The 22,717-nt window shown below is 35.2% G+C and overlaps 1 protein-coding gene across 1 annotated transcript in view; it reads right to left on the reverse strand.

Annotated features, from left to right (window-relative positions):
* Positions 1 to 21,959: 21,959 nt before the first annotated feature.
* LOC107459016 (phenylcoumaran benzylic ether reductase Pyrc5) overlaps positions 21,960 to 22,717 on the reverse strand; it is a 1,544-nt gene continuing 786 nt past the window's right edge. Inside the window, exons 3-5 of the mRNA XM_021127946.2 lie at positions 22,621 to 22,717; positions 22,328 to 22,531; positions 21,960 to 22,224 (exon numbers count right to left, since the gene is read on the reverse strand). The exon at positions 22,621 to 22,717 is cut by the window's right edge and continues 135 nt beyond it. Of these exons, the coding sequence (XP_020983605.1) occupies positions 22,058 to 22,224; positions 22,328 to 22,531; positions 22,621 to 22,717 (468 nt within the window). The 3' untranslated portion in view covers positions 21,960 to 22,057. The remainder of the gene's footprint in view (positions 22,225 to 22,327; positions 22,532 to 22,620) is intronic.

Here is a 22,717-nt window from a genome sequence, read left to right on the forward strand (position 1 = left end):
GCAACTAACTACACATGCAATCTATCATGCAATGCAACAACTAACTAATAAATAATATTAAGAATTGGTGTTGAAACAGGAAGTAGTTATCTATGGAAGTCGGTCTTGACCTCCCCATACTTAAAGATTGCACCATCCTCGGTGCATGCAAATACGAGCTAAGTGGAATAGGGTTGCTACTACTGATGAGCTCATGTAAAGGGTTGTGTAGAGGAACTTGTTGTTCACCCATTTAGAAGCCGTTCCTTTTTCTTCTTGGTGGCTGGCCTGAAAGGAGAGGAAAGACGGAAGATTAAGCCAAAAAATAAAGATATCATAGCAAATAAAATATAGGTGGGGCTAATGCCAAATAAGAGTGGGTTTCTCAACTACATGATAGCTACAACATGTAAGTGAGAAAATAATATAAGCAAGTGGCATATCAACAAATACTTGATGAAGGAGTAAAGTCAAAGCATAGGTAAATAAAAAGAATACTCGAAAACATCAAGTTAAAACAAGAATTAACACAAACAAGATTAGTGATAAGCATGCGAAAATTCGGTCGCATCCTAACTCAATGATAATGAAGCACAAAAACAAAGAATAATGAGTTAGAAAGGACTAAAGTACTAATCTTGTGTGTGGTGCAAGAATTGCAACAATACGAAACAAGTCAAGAAGCACCAAAACTATCCAAGAAATATTCAACAGTCGAGTAGGAAAATTCAACACCAATATTATAATATCAAACATAGAAAAGAAAATAAAAACAAGCGAAAAAAGCAAAGTTAAAATGTAATGAATGAATGTATACAAATGCAATAAGCAAAAGAGAATGAAAAAGAATAAAGATGAGAAGGAAGGAGAAGAAAGGGAGAAAGGGAGAAGAAAGTGAGAAAGAAAGGAGAGAAGAAAGAAGAAAGAAGAAGAAAGGAAAAGAAGTAGGGCTGCCGAAGTCGCGCGGGTGACGCGCGCGCATGGGTCACACGTGCGCGTGACTAAGGGGGATAGAGAAGTGACGCATACGCGTCTATCACGCTTACACATGAGTTGACAATAAAGCTACTGACGCATACGTGTCAGGCACGCGTACACGTGAGGGCTGCGTACAGTAGCCGCATGGTTCCATCACAAGTCTCTAGTTTTGTTACCTGTATTGCGGCATTGAGATATGAAACGTGCGCATCGTCCACGCACACGCGTGGGATGGTAGAAAATAAGGTGACGCGTACACGTCAGTGAGGCGTACGCATGGGTTGCCATTTTTTTTATATAATAAAATAACAAGTTTAAACACAATTTAAACTGAATAAACCTAACTAAAAATGAAAATTCAATTTATTACCAATATAAACAAAAGGAAAAATGGAAAGAATTTACCATGGTGGGGTGCCTCCCACCTAGCACTTTTAGTTAAAGTCCTTAAGTTGGACATTTGGTGAGCTCCTTGTCGTGGTGGCTGGTGCTTGAACTCATCTTGAAACTTCCACCAATGCTTGGACTTTCAATAAGCTCCAACATTTCCAAATAAATTCACCAAGCCTTGATGAAGTTTTTCACAAGCTTTGAGCTCCCAAAGTTAATCTTCTTGCATGCTGGGATTCCAAATCTTGTTTCTACACCCGTCTTCAAGTTGATCACCCATTATTTCATTCGGGTGGTAAGCAATCCGAATTCTCACTGAGGTATCCAAACAACTTCCTAGACCTATTCAATCTAACTCTATACCAATCCTTACACTGCAACTTTGAGCATGCAACCATATTGAACCTTGCATGGTAACTCCAACCACTAACCATCTCCCTTTTGCTCTTAAAGCCACAAAGATCTCTAAGTTGACCATCTGTCTCAAGCAAACCATATTTAAATGGGAAAGTAAAGTTTAATGATAAGAATTGTACCCACTTGAATGTTGTGTTGGATGGTAATGGCTTGGGGAGAGGTGTTTTTAATGATCTTGCAAGCTCAACTCCCTTGTGCTCTTCCTTGAATACTTCCACCTCTTGGCAAGCTTCTTCAACTTCAATCTCTTTCTCTTGGTAGTTTTCTTCAATTTCAATTCCTTGCTCACTAACTTCTTCTATACATTCCTCATTGTTCAAGTCATGTGTTGGAGGTTGCGCTCTAGCCTCCTCAACATCAATTTCACAACACATTGAGGAAGGTTCCATAATCTCAAATAGCACATTATTTGGTGTGGAATCATCTTCAATAATAGGATTTATCGCTTGCTCAACCTCTTCCAATCTCTCATCATCCACAGTATGCCTAAGAGGTTGCACATTATCCTCTTAAACATTAAATTCATGCTCATTGGAAGAAGGTTCAACAACTTCCACAACATCATCAATAGCATCATTTAGTGTGGAAGTGTTCTTAAGCTTGGAATCTACCTCTTGTTCAACTTCGCCTAGGTCTTCAACCACTTCTTCTTCTTCAACAATCTCCAAACCTTCCACTTGTTGCACAACACACTCCATTTCTTTGTTCTCATGTTGAGATTCTAAAATCTCTTTCATGCTCCTCTCTTCGGTTGATTAATCACATTCATCCGTGGAAATACTTTGCTTATGAAATGTATCCCATGAGTGCACGATGGCTTGAATTTTAGCAATGTTAGCCATGATAGTTTCGCGCGTCCTTTGGGCTTCCTCTTGCTCCTTTTGACGGATGATTGCTTGGAGCCAATCTATTGCTTTCTTAAGACGATCCATTAGCTCTTGTTCCACTTGGCTAACTGGTGCACGAAATTGTGATCTCAATGGCGCCAACAACTTGGTACGCACAATTGTAATCTCAACTCTTTTTCACAACTTCGCAAAACTAACCAGCAAGTGCACTGGGTCGTCCAAGTAATAAACCTTACGTGAGTATGGATCGATCCCACGGAGATTGTCGGCTTGAAGCAAGCTATGGTCATCTTGTAAATCTCAGTCAGGCGGATTCAAATGGTTATAGAGTTTTGATAATTAAAAGATAAATAGACATAAAATAAATATAGTAATACTTATGTAATTCATTAGTGGGAATTTCAAATAAGCATATGGAGATGCGTTATTCCTTCTGAATCTCTGCTTTCTTATTGCCTTCATCCAATCCTTCATACTCCTTTCTATGGCAAGCTGTATGTTCGGGTATCACCGTTGTCAATGGCTACCTCCCGTCCTCTCAGTGAAAATGGTCCAGCTACAGGTTACGTAAGGCTAATCATTTGTCGGCTCTCACTTGTGTTGGAATAGGATCCATTGATCCTTTTGCGTCTGTCACTACGCCCAACAGTCATGAGTTTGAAGCTCATCACAGTTATCCCATCCCAGATCCCACTCAGAATACCACAGACAAGGTTTAGACTTTCCAGATCTCAAGAATGCTGCCAATTGATTCTAGCTTATACCACAAAGACTCTAATCTCAAGGAATTGAAGGCTCTATTGTCAGGAGAGGTAATCAAACGCATGGACCAGGAATCCAAGAGATATGCATTCAAGCTTGTTTTCATGTAGAACGTAAGTGTTTGTCATGCACGCGTTCATAAGTTGAGAATGGTGATGAGTGTCACATAATCATCACATTCATCATGTTTTTGTGTGCGAATGGATATCTTAGAATAACAATAAGATTAAATTGAATAGACGAACAATAATACTTTGCATTAATTCGTGAGGAACAGTAGAGCTCCACACCTTAAGCTATCGTGTGTAGAAACTCCACCGTTGAAAATACATAAGTGATAATGGTGTTCATTGGCTTCAGCCCCAGAGAGGGAACCAGAATAACCAAGACGTCTAATACAATGAGAAAAAGTCCTATTTATACTAAACTAGTTACTAGGGTTTACAGAGATAAGTAAATGATGCAGAAATCCACTTCCGGGCCCACTTGGGCTGAGCATTGAAGCTTTCATGTGTAGAGACTTTTCTTGGAGTTAAACGCCAGCTTTTATGCCAGTTTGGGCGTTTAACTCCAGCTTGTATCCTGTTTCTGGCGTTTAACGCCAGAATAGGGCAGGAAGTTGGCGTTTGAACGCCATTTTGCGTCGTTCGGGCAAAATATGGACTATTATATATTGCTGGAAAGCCCTAGATGTCTACTTTCCAACGCAATTAAGAGCGCGCCAATTAGGATTTTGTAGCTCAAAAAAATCTATTTCGAGTGCAGGGATGTCACAATCCAACAACATCAGAAGTCCTTTTTCAGCCTCTGAATCAGATTTTTGCTCAGGTCCCTCAATTTCAGCCAGAAAATACTTGAAATCACAGAAAAACACACAAACTCATACTAAAGTCCAGAAATATGAATTTTGTTTAAAAACTAATAAAAATATAGTAAAAAGTAGCAAGATCCTACTAAAAACTATCTAAAAACAATGGCAAAGAGCGTATAAATTATCCGCTCATCACAACACCAAACTTAAATTGTTGCTTGTCCCCAAGCAACTGAAAACAAATAGAATAAAAAGAAGAGAATATACAATGAATCTCACAATATCAATGAAACTTAGTCCCAATTAGATGAGCGGGGCTAGTAGCTTTTTGCTTCTGAACAATTTTGGCATCTCACTTTATCCTTTGAAATTCAGAATGATTGGCATCTATAGGAACTCAGAATTTTAGATAGTGTTATTGATTCTCCTAGTTCAGTATGTTGATTCTTGAACCCAGCTACTTTATGAGTCTTGGTCGTGGCCCTAAGCACTTTGTTTTCCAGTATTACCACCGGATACATAAATGCCACAGACACATAACTGGGTGAACCTTTTCAGATTGTGACTCAGCTTTGCTAAAGTCCCCAGTTAGAGGTGTCCAGAGTTCTTAAGCACACTTTTTTACTTTGGATCACGACTTTAACCACTCAGTCTCAAGCTTTTCACTTGGACCATCATGACACAAGCACATGGTTAGGGACAGCTTGATTTAGCTGCTTAGGCCTGGATTTTATTTCCTTGGGCCCTCCTATCCATTAATGCTCAAAGACTTGGATCCCTTCTTCCCTTGCCTTTTGGTTTAAAGGGCTATTGGCTTTTTCTGCTTGCTTGTTCTTTTTCTTTCTTTTTCTTTTTTTTTTGCCATTTTTTTTGCAAGCTTTGTTATTCACTGCTTTTTCTTACTTTAAGAATCAATTTCATGATTTTTCAGATTACCAACGACATTTCTCTTTGTTCATTATTCTTTCAAGAGCCAACAATTTTAACATTCATAAACTTCACTATAAAAAATATGCACTGTTCAAGCATTCATTCAGAAAACAAAAAGTATTGCCACCACATCAAAATAATTAAACTAATTTTATGATAAAATTTGAAATCTAAGTACTTTTTGTTCTTTTGTAATTAGGCACATTTTTCATTTAAGAGAGGTGAAGGATTTATGGAATTATTCATAACTTTAAGGCATAGACGCTAGACACTAATGATCATGTAGTAAAGACACAAACATAGACAAACATAAAGCATCAAATTTGAAAAAATAGAAAATTAAGAACAAGGAAATTAAAGAACGGGTCCACCTTAGTGATGGTGGCTAGTTCTTCCTCTTGAAGATCCTATGGAGTGCTTGAGCTCCTCAATGTCTCTTCCTTTCGTTTGTTGCTCCATCCTTAGTGCTTTTGGTGCTCCTATCCTTAGTTGCTCCCAATAGTTGTGTGGAGAAAAATGTATCCCTTGAGGCATCTCAGGGATTTCTTGATGAGGGAATTCCTCATGCTCTTTTTGAGGTCCATGAGTGGGCTTTCTTGTTTGCTCCATCCTCTTTTTGGTGATGGGCTTGTCCTCTTCAATGAGGATGTCTTCCTCTATGACAATTCTAGCTGAATTGCATATGGATCACCTTTTTCTTGGCCACAACTTCATAGAAGTGGTCTTGATGGACCTTTGAGATGAATCTCTCCATCTCTAATGACTCGGAGGTGGAAGCTTTTGCCTTCCCTTTCCACTTTCTAGAGGTTTCTCAGGCCTTAGGTGCCATAAATGGTTATGAAAAAACAAAAAGCAATGCTTTTACCACACCAAACTTAAAAGGTTTGCTCGTCCTCGAGCAAAAGAAGAAAGAAAGAAGGAGAAGAAGAGGAAAATGGAGGAGATGGAGGGAGAGATAGGTTCGGCCAAGGGGGTAGGAGAGGGTTTGTGATGTGTGAAAATGAAAGAGTGAAGGGGGGTATTTATAGTGAAAGAGAGGGAGAGTGGCCGAATAGAATTGGGTGGGTTTGGGAGGGAAAAGTGTTTGAATTTGAAAGTGAGGTAGGTGGGTTTTTTGGGGAAGAGGGATGGAGGTGATTGGTGAAGAGAATATAGGGAAGAGAATAGGATTTGATAGGTGAGTGGTGTTTTGGGTAGAGTGTTATAGAGATGTGTGAGGGGGAGAGAGAGGTGGGGTAGGTGGGGATCTTGTGGGGTCCACAAATTCTGAGGGGTCAAGGAATTCTCATCCCTGCTTTATTTAGGCTTGCAAAAATGCCATTAGAGTGCAATTCTGGCATTTAACGCCAGATTACTGCTTGTTTCTAGTGTTAAACGCCAGCTTTTATACCTTTCCTGGCATTTAACGCCAACATGGTGCTCTGTTCTGGCGTTAAACGCCAGTTTGGTGCCCATTTCTGGCGTTAAACGCCAGTCTGGTGCCCATTTCTAGTGTTAAACACCCAGAATGGTGCCAGACTGGGCATTTAATGCCCATTCTGCTACTCTTGCGTTTAAACGCCAGTAAGCTTATCCTTCAGGGTGTGCTATTTTTAATGCTGTTCTTAAATTTGCTTTGATTTTTGCAGTTGTTTTTGTGACTCCACATGATCATCAACCTAAAGAAAACATGAAATAACATAGATAAATAAAAATTGGATTGCCTCCCAATAACCACTTCTTTAATGTCACTAGCTTGATAGTGGGCTCTCATGGAGCTTCACAGATAATCAGAGCATGGTTGTGGCCTCTCAACACCAAATTTAGAGTTTGGTTGTGGCCTCCCAACACCAAACTTAGAGTTTGAATGTGGGGGCTTTGTTTGACTCTGTATTGAGAGAAGCTTTTCATGCTTCCTCTCTATGTGTATAGAAGGAGAACCTTGAGTCTTGAACACCAGGTAGTCCTTATTCAATTGAAGGACCAACTCTCCTCTGTCAACATCAATCACAGCTTTTGTTGTGGCTAGGAAAGGTCTGCCAAGGATGATGGATTCATCCTCATCCTTTCCAGTGTCTAGAATTATGAAATCAATAGGGATGTAAAGGCCTTCAACCTTCACTGGCACGTCCTTTACTAGTCCATAAGCCTGTTTCATTGATTTGTCTGCCATCTCTAGTGAGATTCTTGTAGCTTGTACCTCAAAGATTCCTAGTTTTTCCATTACAGAGAGTGGCATGACGTTAATACCTGACCCTAGGTCACATAGAGCCTTCTCAAAGGTCATGGTGCCTATGGTATAGGGTATTAATAATTTACCAAGATCCTGTTTCTTTTGAGGTAAAGTTTGCTGAACCCAGGTATTCAGTTCATTAATGAGCAATGGAGGTTCATCCTCCCAAGTATCATTACCAAATAGCTTGGCATTCAGCTTCGTGATTACTCCTAAATACTGGGCAACTTGCCCTTCAGCAATGTCTTCATCTTCTTTAGAAGATAAATAGTCATCAGAGCTCACGAATGGTAATAGAAAGGTCAAAGGAATCTTTATGGTCTCTGTATGAGCCTCAGATTCCTTTGGTTCCTCATTGGGGTAATCCTTAATAGCCAGTGGACGTCCCATGAGGTCTTCCTCACTGGGATTCACATCCTCCTCCTCCTTTGTGCATTCGGCCACTTTGGTTATATTGATGGCCTTGCACTCTCTTTTTGGATTCTCTTCTGTATTGCTTGGGAGAGTACTAGGAGGAGTTTCAGTGACTTTTTTACTCAGCTGGCTCACTTGTGTCTCCAAATTTTTAATGGAGGACCCTGTTTCATTCATGAAACTGAGAGTGGCCTTAGATAGATCAGAGACTATGTTTGCTAAGCTAGAGGGGCTCTGCTCAGAATTCTCTGTCTGTTGCTGAGAGGATGATGGAAAAGGCTTGCTATTGCTAAACCTATTTCTTCCACCATTATTAAAGCCTTGTTGAGGCTTTTGTTGATCCTTCCATGAGAGATTTAGATGATTTTTCCATGAGGGATTATAGGTGTTTCCATAGGCTTCACCCATGTAATTCACCTCTGCCATTGTAGGGTTCTCAGGATCATAAGCTTCTTCTTCTTCTTCAGAAGATGCTTCTTTAATATTGTTGGATGCATTTTGCAAACCATTCAGACTCTGAGAAATCATATTGACTTGCTGAGTCAACATTTTGTTCTGAGCCAATATGGCATTCAGAGTGTCAATTTCAAGAACTCCCTTCCTCTGAGGTGTCCCATTACTCACAGGATTCCTTTTAGAGGTGTACATGAACTGGTTATTTACAACCATTTCGATGAGTTCCTGAGCTTCTGCAGGAATTTTCTTCAGGTGAATAGATGCACCTGCAGAATGGTTCAATGACATCTTAGACAATTCAGACAGACCATCATAGAATATATCCAGGATGGTCCATTCTGAAAGCATGTTAGAAAGATACTTTTTTGGTTAGTTGCTTGTATCTTTCCCAAGCTTCATAGAGGGATTCACCTTCTTTCTGCCTGAAGGTTTGAACATCCACTCTCAGCTTGCTCAACCTTTGAGAAAGAAAGAACTTGGCTAAGAAAGCCGTGACCAGCTTATCCCAAGAGTTCAGGCTATCTCTAGGTTGAGAGTCCAACCATACTCTAGCTCTGTCTCTTACAGCAAAAGGGAAAAGTATAAGCTTGTAGACCTCGGGATCAACTCCATTGGTCTTAACAGTATCACAGATCTGCAAGAATTCAATTAAGAACTGAAAAGGATCTTCTGATGGAAGTCCATGAAACTTGCAATTCTGTTGCATCAGAGAAACTAATTGAGGCTTTAGCTCAAAATTATTTGCCCCAATGGCAGGGATTGATATGCTTCTTCCATGGAAGTTGGAATTTGGTGCAGTGAAGTCACCAAGCATCTTCCTTGCATTGTTGTTGGGTTCGGCCATTACTTCTTTTTCGAGATTCTCTGTAAGGTTTTCTCTGGATTGTTGTGCTTTAGCTTCTCTTAGCTTCTTCTTCAGAGTCCTTTCAGGTTCAGGATCTGCTTCAACAAGAATGTCCATGTCCTTGCTCCTACTCATATGAAAAAGAAGAGGACAAAAAAGGAAGAAAAATCCTCTATGTCACAGTATAGAGATTCCTTAATATGAGTAGAAGAAGAAAAGAATAGAAGAATGATGTAAAGAGAAGAGATGAAGAATTCGAACACAGAGAGTGAGAGAGGGTTCGAATTATAAGAAGAATAAAAAAGTGTTAGTGATTAAATAAATAAATAGAAGAACATGAGAGAGAGAGAGAGTTTTGGAAAATATTTAAAAGGAAAAGGAAAATATTTTTGTTTTTATTTTAAAATTTTGTTAGAATTCGAAAATTAAGAGAAGAAATAGAATAAAATTAAAATTTAAAACAATTAGTTAATTAAAAAGAATTTTGAAAATGAAGTTAATGATTTTCAAAAATTAGGGAGAGAAAAGTAGTTAGGTGGTTTTAAAAAAGATAAGAATTTTAAAATCAAACAAAAAGTTAAGTGGTTAATTGAAAAAGATTTGAAAATCACTTTTGAAAAGATAAGAAGATAGAAAAGATTTTGAAATTAAAGTTTGAAAAAGATATGATTTAAAAAAGATTTGATTAAAAAAATATGATTTGAAAAAGATATGATTAAAAAGATACAATTAAAATTTATTTTGAAAAAGATTTAATTTTTAAAATCCGAATTAATGACTTGACTCACAAGAAATCAAAAGATATGATTTTAAAATTTAAAGTTTGAATCTTTCTTAACAAGAAAGTAACAAACTTGAAATTTTTGAATCAAAACATTAATTGTTAGTATTAATTTCGAAAAATATGAGGTGAAAATAGGAAAAAGATTTTGAAAAGTTTTGAAAAAGATTTTTGAAAATTTTCAAAAAACAAAGGAAAAAAATGAAAAAAGATTTGATTTTGAAAAAGATTTTGAAAAGATAAAATTTTGAAATTGAAATCTTGACTTAACTAACAAGAAACAACTTATTTTAAAATTTTTTGACTAAGTCAACCCATAAAAATTTTGGATTAAAACAAATGATGCATGCAAGAACACTATGAATGTCAAGATGAACACCAAGAACACTTCGAAGATCATGATGAACATCAAGAACTTATTTTTGAAAAACTTTTCAAGAAAAGAAAAACATGCAAGACACCAAATTTAAAGAATTTTCATGTTTAGACACTATGAATTCAAAAATGCATATGAAAAACAACAAAAGACACAAAACAAGAAAATATGAAGATCAAACAAGGAGACTCATTAAGAACAACTTGAAGATCATAAAGAATGCAATGCATGAATTTTCGAAAATTTTTTAGGAAAATTAAAAATATGCAATTGACACCAAACTTAAAATTTGACTCTAGACTCAAATAAGAAATACAAAATTATTTTTGTTTTTTTGATTTTATAAATTTTTTTGGATTTTTCGAAAATATCTTTTTGGAAAAACGAAAACAAAGAAATTTTTTTTGAAAAATTTTTGAAAACTTTTTGAAAATAAAATAAAGGTTGAAACAAGAAGAAAATTACCTAATCTAAGCAACAAGATGAACCGTCAGTTGTCCAAACTCGAACAATCCCCGGTAACAGCACCAAAAACTTGGTGCACGAAATTGTGATCTCAATGGCGCCAACAACTTGGTACGCACAATTGTAATCTCAACTCTTTTTCACAACTTCGCACAACTAACCAGCATGTGCACTGGGTCGTCCAAGTAATAAACTTTACGTGAGTAAGGGTCGATCCCACGGAGATTGTCGACTTGAAGCAAGCTATGGTCATCTTGTAAATCTCAGTCAGGCGGATTCAAATGGTTATAGAGTTTTGATAATTAAAAGATAAATAGACATAAAATAAAGATAGAGATACTTATGTAATTCATTGGTGGAAATTTCACATAAGCGTATGGAGATGCGTTATTCCTTCTGAATCTTTGCTTTCCTACTGCCTTCATCCAATCCTTCATACTCCTTTCTATGGCAAGCTGTATGTTCGGGTATCACCGTTGTCAATGGCTACCTCCCGTCCTCTCAGTGAAAATGGTCCAGCTACGGGTTACGTAGGGCTAATCATCTGACGGTTCTCACTTGTGTTAGAATAGGATCCAGTGATCCTTTTGCGTCTGTCACTACGCTCAACAGTCATGATTTTGAAGCGTGTCACAGTCATCCCATCCCAGATCCTACTCAGAATACCATAGACAAGGTTTAGACTTTACAGATCTCAAGAATGCTGCCAATTAATTCTAGCTTATACCGGGAAGAGTCTGATCTCAAGGAATTGAAGGCTCTATTGTCAGGAGAGGCAATCAAATGCATGGACCAGGAATCCAAGAGATATGCATTCAAGCTTGTTTTCATGTAGAACAGAAGTGTTTGTCAGGCACGCGTTCATAAGTTGAGAATGGTGATGAGTGTCACATAATCATTACATTCATCATGTTCTTGTGTGCGAATGGATATCTTAGAATAAGAATAAGATTGAATTGAATAGAAGAATAATAGTACTTTGCATTAATTCATGAGGAACAGCAGAGCTCCACACCTTAAGCTATGGTGTATAGAAACTCCACCATTGAAAATACATAAGTGATAATGGTGTTCATTGGCTTTGGCCCCAGAGAGGGAACCAGAATAACCAAGACCTCTAATACAATGAGAAAAAGTCCTATTTATACTAAACTAGTTACTAGGGTTTAGAGAGATAAGTAAATGATGCAGAAATCCACTTTCGAGTCCACTTGGTGTGTGCTTGGGCTGAGCATTGAAGCTTTCGTGTGTAGAGACTTTTCTTGGAGTTAAACACCAGATTTTATGCCAGTTTGGGCGTTTAACTCCAGCTTGTATCCTGTTTCTGGCGTTTAATGCCAGAATAGGGCAGGAAGTTGGCGTTTGAACGCTAGTTTGCGTCATCAAAAATCGGGCAAAGTATGGACTATTATATATTGTTGGAAAGCTCTAGATGTTTAATTTCCAACACAATTAAGAGCGCGCTAATTGGGCTTCTATAGCTCCAAAAAATTCATTTCGAGTTTAGGGAGGTCAGAATCCAACCTTATCAGCAGTGCTTTTTCAGCCTCTAAATCAGATTTTTGCCCAGCTCTCTCAATTTCAGCCAAAAAATATTTGAAATCACAGAAAAATACACAAACTCATAGTAAAGTCCAGAAATGTGAATTTTGCTTAAAAACTAATAAAAATATACTAAAAATTAGCTAGATCCTACTAAAAACTACCTAAAATAATGCCAAAAAGCATATAAATTATCCGCTCATCACTAACATAAGTAGGATTATATTGCTCTTGGAATGATGGATATGGACACTCTTCCATGGAGGGTTGTGGTGGAAAAGAAATTTTATCTTACGGTTGAAAAGGATATGCATTAAAGCTTGAAGGTTGGAAGGTGCTTTGGTTGTTGGTTGAAGGTGGAGGTAGACGGGATATAAGCTCTTGGAGGGTAGAGGTGAAACCGGTGATGGTAGAGTTGAGTGTGGTTTGAAGCTCTTCTTGCTTTTGAAGAATGATGCCAAGTGTATCATCCATAGGAGCTTGGTTGGAGGGAAAAGAAGTGTTGTGAAGGTAAGGATGTTGGAATTGTGGTGGTTCAATGGGTGCTTGTTCACATTGCTCATATGGTGGTTGGTATGGGGGATATAGATTAGGGTCATGTGAAAATATTTGATTATAGGGGGCTTGTGAGTATGGTTAAGGGCTATGTTGTGGAAGAGGTTCATAGGCATATGGTGGTAATTGTTGGTAGTCACAAGGAGGTCCACCATAGCCATTAGATGGGTATGCATCAAAGGGTGGTTCTTGCTCATAGTATGTTGGAGGAAGTTATTGCCTAGAAGGTTGTCCATAAGCTTGAGGCTCCTCCACCTTTGATTGTCCCATCTCTGATGTATGTTCTCATTGTAACTTCCATCCCCTACAACATAATTTGAACCAAACTCATAGCCAAAGGGGTGAGAATTCATAGTAACAAGAGAAAATAAAAACAAAAACTAACAAGAAATAATGAAAATAAACTCCTAAAACTAGCAACAACTAACAAAGAAACGTAAAGGCAAACATATTCACAATAACCAATAATAAGGCACACATTTGCAATTCCTCGGCAACGGCGCCAAAAACTTGATGGAGAAAAATTGTCGATAAAGATTTTCACAAAAATATCGTGTTGCAAGTATAGTTCTAAACCGACAAGCAATCATTGGTCAATGTTTAATTAAGTTGTCACAAGTACAAACCCCAATAAAAATAAACCGAAGTATTCAAACCTGGGGTCGTCTCTCAAGGAATTATAGGGAAGTGTTTATTATTGGTTATGATGTACTTCTTTTTGGTGTTTTGAAATAAGGAAAAAAATGTAAATAGCAAAAAAGTAAGGAAAACTCAAATGGTAAAAAGGTCTTAGCAAGGGTTAATAGTTAAGGATCTCTATCCTTGTCACTAACCACAATATGATAGTTGTAGGGATCAATCTCATTTGGTTATCCTCTAACAATTGAAGGAAGGTTAAATGAGCTTCATTAATCCCAATCCATAAGTCTTAGCCACTCACTAATCGAATTAGTGAAGGCTAATGTCAATAGACATCAACCATCAATCACTTGGGCATTAGCAACTTAAGGTCACCCAAGTTACCAACCCAAGCCAAGAATAGAAAAATCTACTCTATTGCTAGAAGAGACATTTCGTCAAACACATAGAATGCAAAAAAGAGAAACATCATAAAATGCAAGAACTTATAAAAGCTATAACTAACACAAGTGAAAAAGCAATAAGAGAAACCAAGGCAAACATAAAAAGGGTATGGAAACATAAAATTGCATTAAAAAGGAAATTGAAAGTAACACAAGAGTTCATAAACTAAATGGGCAAAATAAAAGAATCAATGAGAGAAGTAGATAACTAAAGTGCTAAAACAAATAAAAGAAAGAGAAAACTAAATTAAAATAAGACTGAAACCTAAACCTAAGGAGAAATTTAAAGAAGAAACACTAAACCTAGAGAGAGGAGAGAGTCACCCTCTCTAGAATTCTACATCTAAAACCTAAAGTTTGAATGAATGAAAGTTGAATGATTCTAGCTCCACTCTGTAGTCTCTTGTCTTCATTTTCGGGCCTGAAACTGGGTCAAAAGCAGCCCAGAAATCGCCCCAGTGAATTCACTTTACTGAGGCACGTGACGCTCGTCACGCGTACGCGTCAGCCATGTGTACGCGTGGACACCAGCTTCTCAAAACTCCAATTTCTTGTGTTCTTTTCACTTTTTCATGCTTCTTTTCTATCCTCTAAGCTGTTTCTGCTCTATAAATCCTGTAAACAGTTAACACACATATCATGGTATCAAATGGTAATAAAAGAGGAATAAAGATTAGCAATTTTAAGGCCTAGAAAGCATGTTTTCAATCATAGCACAAAATTAGGAAGGAAACTTAAAAATATGCAAATTATATGGATATAAGTGAGAGAATAATTGACAAAATCCACTCAATTCAATCCAAAATATATCATAAAATAGTGGTTTATCAATCTTCAAGATGTTCAAGTAACATGTAGAAAAGCAAAGTGGTCGTAGCATCAAGGTACTTCATAGTGACGGAAGAACTGAATACACTTCCAAAGAACTTAATAAATTTTGCGAAGAAGAGGGTGTCGAGTCTCAACTCATAGTGGGATATGCTCCTGAGCAAAATGGAGTATCTGAGAGGAAAAATAGAACTGTGATGGAAATGGCATGCTCGATCCTCAAGGAGAAAATTTTTCCCAACATCTTCTGGGTAGAAGCTGTATAAACAGCAGTATACCTACTAAATTGCTGTCTCACTAAGGTAGTAGAAAATTAAACTCCAATTCAAGCATGTGGACAAAAACTTTCTGGAAAGCATCTAAAAGTCTTTGGATGCATATGATATATGTCCATATTTCCACACAAAAAAGAAGCTTAATGAAAAGACAGAGAAAGGAATCCTCATTGGGTATAGTAAACAATCAAAAGAATACCATATGTATAACTTGCAAACAAAGAAACTCATCATCAGCAGAGACGTGGAGTTTGATGAAAATGCTAGAAAGAAAGTATTGAAGTATCATAACAACCACCTACAAGACTCGAAGAACAAGAACATGAAGAAGTAAGCACAACTACTCTAATAGTAGAAGCAACCACTGATTCCCCTCTAAGAAAAACTAAACCTCTACAAGACGTATATGAAACATGCAAATTTTCCAAGATTGGACCTACAAACTTTGAAGAAGCAAAAAAGAAAGAAAAATGGAGAAATTCCATGGAAGAAAAAATCAAGATGATTGAAAAGAACAACACATGGGAGTTGGTAGATCGTCCTTCAAATAAGGATGTCATTGGAGTCAAATGGATATACAAGACTAAGCTCAATCCCAATGGATCCATTCAAAAGCATAAGACAAGGCTCATAGCTAAAGAATCTACACAAATTCTCAGGATAGATTATATAGGGACATTTGCACCTGTTGCTCGCCTGGATACAATAAGAGTGCTCATTGCACTAGCCGCACAAAAACAATGAAAGATCTATCAATTGGATGTAAAATCCCCCTTTCTAAATAGAGAACTAGTGGAAGAAGTATATGTTGATAAACTACAAGGGTTCAATGTAGAAGGGCACGAAGACAAGGTGTTAAGACTAAATAAAGCACTCTATGGACTTAAGCAAGCTCCACGAGCATGGTATAGTCGAATTGACAAATATTTCATTGATCATGAATTTAGGAGGAGTAAAAGTAAGCCACACTCTACATCAAGACACAAAGTAATTCAAACACTCTCATAGTTTCCTTGTACGTGGATGATTACATAGGAAACAATGAGACCATGATCAAATAATTTAAAGAAGAAATGAAGCCGACATTTGAGATGACTGATTTAGGATTGATGCACTATTTTCTTGACATTGTGGTAAACCAAAATGAAGACGAAATTTTTATCTCGCAAAAGAAATACACTCAAAATTCACTACAAAGGTTCATGATGAATAATTGCAAAGCAATATCTACTCCTCTAGTCTATAATGAGAAATTACAAAAAGAAAATAGATCTGGAGAGGCAGATGCTTCACAATGTAGAAGTCTCATTGGAAGTCTCCTTCATCTAACTACTACATGACCCTACATCATGTATGCAACAAGTCTACTATCAAGATTCATGCAAAAGCCAAGTCAGAAGCACTCTATGAAACTGCAAAAAGAATCTTAAGATATCTACAAGGCACATAGGATTATGGCATTCACTATAAATCTACTGAAGATCCAAAATTACTTGGATATACCGATAGTGATTGAGCAGGATTAATTGATGAAATGAAAATCACTTCTGGATATACATTTACACTAGGATCAGGAATATTATCTTGGGCATAAAAAAAACAGAAACTACAACTCAATCATGTACTGAAGCTGTGTATGTTACAGCCACAAATGCTACTATTCAAGCAAAATATGGTTAAGAAAAATTTCGAAGACATAGGAGAGCAACAAGAAGAATCAACAACTATATTGTGCGACAGCAAGTCAGCAATAACAATGACAAACAATTCAGTCCATCATAGTAGGACCAAGCATATAGCTATCAAGTATCATTTTATACGAGAAGCCATATTGGAGAAAAAGATAAAGATCGAGTATTGCAACACAGATGAACAATTGGCTAACATCTTCAACGAGGCACTACCAAGATCAAAGTTCGAATTATTTCGAGAGATGCTTGGAGTTATACAAATGTGTATCAACGAGGAGTATTGATTATGCTACATATTTGTAGAATTCTATAGAATCCTCATGATCTTGTTTCATAAAAATAAATATCTACATTTTTTCGGAAGATAATATCTAGAAATATCTATAATATCCAAGAGCTAGAATTATCTAGAAATTGTAATGAACCAACTTGTGAAGTCTATAAATAAGCAATTATAGAACTCCTTGTAACTAACTAACAAACACAAATTTTTCTAGCTTTTGTACTGATATCAATAATATAACTATCAAATTTTTTAAACCATTCATCCAAATTACTTATTCATCAAAACTATCTTTACTACAATATTCAAATCCAAAACTAACATGAATCTTAAGAAAGTTGATTATAATTGAATTTTGATTATACATGTGATGTATGATTTTAATTAAATTAAAGTTATATGATTGATATAATATAAATGCCTTGTATGTAGCAATATTGTTAGAAGTCAACAATGTTGCCAATTTGGTAGTGGCATATATAAATTTTGGACTTTAGTAAAATGTATAATTTTATTTTATACTAAATTAGCATACAAATAATGAGACTTTTACATGGAAAGACATTGAGATTATTTGAGGAGAAATCAAGTAAAATATAAGGTTCTGAAAATCGGACCAGATTGGCTAGTCCGACCAAGAACTGGTGACATTAACAATTCGGTCTGTGAGAAATAATTGGCGATCATAAAACCAGTGAGAAATTGCTAAACCGGCCGGGATGATATTGTGGTCGCTGAAAACTCTTTGTCTAAAATAGCTAATGTCAAACGGATACTGGATAAAATTAAAATTTTAGAATAAAGGATTTGGGTACTCTTAAATACATCTTAGGAACTGAAGTTGTTCATTCTAATAAGGGTATATCTTTATCACAACATAAATATTGTTTAGATCTCCTTGATGATTATGGTCCTTTGGGGCAAAGCCAGCTTCGGTCCTAATGGATAGTGTTACTCGATTATATCAAGATAAGAGTTCTCTTCTTCTGGATCCATTTGTCTATCGTCGTCTTGTTGATCGCCTAATTTATCTCACTACCACATGACCGGACATCACCTATGTCACTCAGCAACTAAGTTAGTTTATGACTTCTTTCACTCAAAATCATTACAAAGCTGCTTTTTGGACACTACAATACTTAAAAAGAAGTCCAGACAAAGGACTCTTCTTTCCCAGGAACTCCACTCTTTAACTCAATATTTTAGTGATTCCAACGATTGGGCCGGATATCTGGATACTCGTTGTTCTATAACTGGGTGTTGTTTCATTTTAGGAGACTTGTTGGTTAGTTGAAAAACTAAGAAGCAAATGATCGTTTCTCCCTCTGCTACTGAGTATCGAGCATTAGCAAGCACCACTTGTGAATTTCAACGGATCCTTAACTTGTTGAGTGCTTTTCACATCTTGTGCTCGGCCATTGGATACTCTATTGTGACAATCAAAGTGCCTTTCATATTGCTACTAATTCTGTCTTTCATGAGTGTACTAAACACTTGGAAGTTGATTGCCATCTCGTGCGTCAAAAACCACAAGTGGGTGTTATGAAACTGCTACCTATCACCTTTTTCAACCAATTGGCTAACATTTTAACCAAATCACTATCTAAGGTGGGGATTCTTGAGATTTTTCATCCTCCAACTTGCGGGATATTAGAATACAAGCAAAACTTAACCCAAAATAATAACCAAACAAAATCAAATTAGCCCACTCATACTATGAAATTCCAACCAATTAAGTGACAATTCATTCTACTATTTTATCTTTTTCCTCAAACCTTCTATAATAAGTTAGTTATGTGACTCAATATTCTGTTAGCATAAAAGTTATTGTGAAGATTTGGAATATTGCATCATAATTTTACTCACCTGTATAAACTATAGAATAGATTTATATGTATATATATTGTAAGCATCATACAGTGAGTGTGAATAACATAACTAAAACTTTTACCTCATATTTTTTATTTTCCCTTATTTTTATTTATAATCAAATTACAGTAAACCAGATATAATCGAAAATATGGGAGAGGGAAAATAGCAAAAATCAAACAACTAAGGAGAAGTAGGAAAGTAAAAAAATGCATGGATAAGTTCTTCGCATGAAAATCAAATAACGAGAAGAGAAGAAAAGCTAACCAACATTTTGTTTGTTTAGTAGTGACTTCTTCGCGTGAATGTACTAAAGAAAACAAGCGCGAAGAAAAACGAAGAAGATGCAAATGCAGCAAAGAACACAAAAAAGAAGATATAATCGTAGATGGAAATGGTGACCGAGAGAGAAAGTGCAAGGAAAAAGTGCATGAGGTGAGTGACTGGCTTGGGGAGTGTGTGGGTGCGTATTTCTGTGAGAATGAGCTTTATTTTTTAATGGTGATTTCTTCCCAACCATATAGAATTGTGAGGGTTATTAACCCTTGATTACGTGTGACCATCACAGCCATTGATGATTTAAATTTTTTAAAAGTTCATTAATTGATTCGTTAAATATTTTTACACTACATTGTATTCTATGTTATTTGCATTATATCACCTAACGTATATGTACTCCAATATGAATGGGTGAAATTGTGCAAATAATTGATTTTAACAAAATGTTTCAAAATAATAAAAATAGTAGTTAATCCCTCGAAGACCCTAATTTATCCCCTCCCCGTTAGGATCCAGCAACCCACTACAAAACTCTCTCCAAATACCTTTATAAGGCCTATTAACAGGATCCGGCAACCCACTGCAAAACTCTCTCTAAATACTTTTGTAAGGCCTACTGCTTCTTCGAGCTCATGAACAAGAAGAGGGATCGATTATTGCCATGTTTTAGAAGTAGTGCTGTTATGCTCTATAATTCCGTGCCTCTGTAATAAGATCTAAACAGAGAGAGAAAGAGAGAGAGAAAATTAATAAATCTAAAAAACTATGAAGTAAGACAAAAATGGTGGTCATCTTCACTAGAACTGGTGTTGTTAATTTTTAGTTTTATTTTTTTTTAGTTTTTTCATCATAAACAATAAATTATATTATTAGTCACACCTCTTATCACAACAATTTTTTTAAATATATAATTTTAAATATTATTTATCAAAAAAATTTAATTTTAATGCAAATAATTTTACATGCGTATTCGTATACAAAGCTTTTTTTATAACCATGTTGAGTATAACGTATATATTAAAAGTTAGTCACTATATAAATAGAGATATACTATAGGAGATCATTATAATTTATTATTTTAGGTTATTACTTAACTATCAACTCAATTTCTTTAGTCTAATAATTTAATAATATATATTTTATCTCATTTTTTTTAAACATTGATAACTAACTAATAGACAATGGTCAAAAATAATAAAATTTTGATGGTTCTCTAATATACCTCATATAAATATATTTTAAAGGGTAAAATACAATTCTGGTCTTTAACGTTTTGGCCAAATTTTAATTTAGTTTCTAATATTTTAAATACTTTATTTCTGTCCCAAAAAATTTTAAACAGGTTTAATATATTTCTATCATGCTAAATTTAACACTTATTAATTAACAGAATGAGTGATATGAACATTAATAATATTATTAATTAAGTCATATCTTCTTCTATATATTCGAAAAACATAATCAAAACCTTTTTGTAACACTTTTGCTCCTCAATTTCTTTTTTGTATAAAACTCCAAATCTTAATCATCAATAATCAACACTTCAAAATTAAAGAAAAAAGTAATCGTTGATAAATCGATTTTACTTACATACTGAAATCGAATGTTACTGACTCTTTAATATACAATTATTTGTGTCAAATTTAATAATCTGAACTCGCTTAAAAAATTTTTGAGATTGAAATAGAGTGTTTAAAAGTTGTTAAGACTGAAATACAACGTTTAAGATATTAAGAACTAAATTAGGATTCAGGCCAAACGTTAGATACTAAAATAATACTTTACCCATATTATAAATTTTTAAACAACACATGTATTACAAAGATATAACATTGATGCTGCATGACTAAATTATTTTGTTGAATTAAATTAGTTTAATAACTTATTGACATAATAAAAATCATATAAAAAAATACACAAAAAAAAAAATAAAAAAAGATATAATTAAGCTTAGATATAAAAATAATTACTTGTTTATTTAATATTTTTAAGATATAATGACTACTTATATACCGACAATATTTTTGCTTTTCTTATAGTTAATTATCAAAACAAAAATTTGTGCATTTTATAAAAAAGAATAATAGTTCGAATGACTTTTAAAAAAATGTTAAATGATATTATAATTTTAAATAAATTTTAATCACCAAATTAGTCTTTTAAATATTTATTTTATTAGACAAATTAATTTTCATCATATCAAATTATTCGTTTATATAGAAAGACTAAGATGAAAATTTTAAATATTTCAAAGAATTATTATATCTTTTAATAATGACAGAGATTAAATTATATAATTTTATACTAATATTTTACTTGAGAATTGATATGTCTAATAAAATAAAATATTTAAGACGAATTTGGTAATTAAAATTTGACAAAAGAGGGTTGGGTCTGTAGAAGTTTGGCTTTTTCCTTTTTCTAGAGATGCGCAGGTTGAATCTGAGACACAACAGATGAAAACTTTTCTTTTTATATCAATTTACAGTTGTAAAAATTGAAATTACAAACCACCCCCTTTAAATTATACAGAATGTATATACACTATTTATTCATACAGTACCATATAGTATGTAAACTCTATCAATTAATAAACCTTTGAATGTCTGTATTGATTAATGATTAAGATGGTAACACCTAATTAAGGATAAATAACCCATAAAATCATTTTGAATTTGAAAGAAGTCACCTTTTCTAATTTTGGGAGAATGCAGAGTATAGATATGTTTTCATATTGGCAGATTTTAGTGTAGTGCTATCATAATTGTTTTTGCTTGCATGTAACAGAAAGTACCATGCCTCTTTTTGGTTGCTATCTATTTTTCAAGTTTAATCTTTGACTTCAAATGCAATGAAGGGTATAAATGTAATTTTAAAATAAAAATAGCAAAAGAGAGCATAAAATAGAATAGGATTCAATAAAGGTGAACATAGCACCCTATTACATGACATGTTATTTAGATAATTCACCTAGAATAAACATCCAACTATCAGACAAACTGATTAAGATACTCATCCACAGTTGTGTATTTGACATCGGGATAGAGCTGTGATGCCTCCACTCCAAAAGATTCCTCAATTTCAAAGTTAGTTTGATCCCCCTTCACATACACAGCATGGGTAATAGAAAGGACCACGTTCAAGGGTGGGGCAGACTCTGAAATGAAAAGAAAATGAAGAAGATTATTATGTCACCAGTGCATATAACTTAGCACATATACATCCTGAAATGAAAGCTAAGAGTACTTTTACTCACTAACCTTGAATTTGCTTGAGGACTTGTTCTTCCGGTACATAGACCTTCTCAAGAGTCTTACCAATCTTGTTCTCCCAGAGAGACACTAATTCATTGAATGACAAGGTATTAGCTGGGGGTCTGATATAGAGAATTTTATTCAAGGTTCTTGGATCATCCACCGCTTTGATGGTGTAAGCTGCGATGTCCTCTTCCTTGTTCCAAACAGCTACAAACATTAATATATAATGTGTCAATAATGTGTGAGATACTGTACATCTATATACATGTGCTTCAAGAATTTAAGTGCATACTCACATTTGGCGTTTCCATCCCCAAGGATAACAACTTTGTCTCTTGGGGGAGAGGTAGCTCCAGGCTGTGACAGATTGGGTAGAAAGTAACCAGCAAAGAA

This window comes from Arachis duranensis, chromosome 7 (assembly GCF_000817695.3).
Source record: "Arachis duranensis cultivar V14167 chromosome 7, aradu.V14167.gnm2.J7QH, whole genome shotgun sequence".
In the NCBI taxonomy this organism is placed as follows: Eukaryota; Viridiplantae; Streptophyta; class Magnoliopsida; order Fabales; family Fabaceae; genus Arachis; species Arachis duranensis.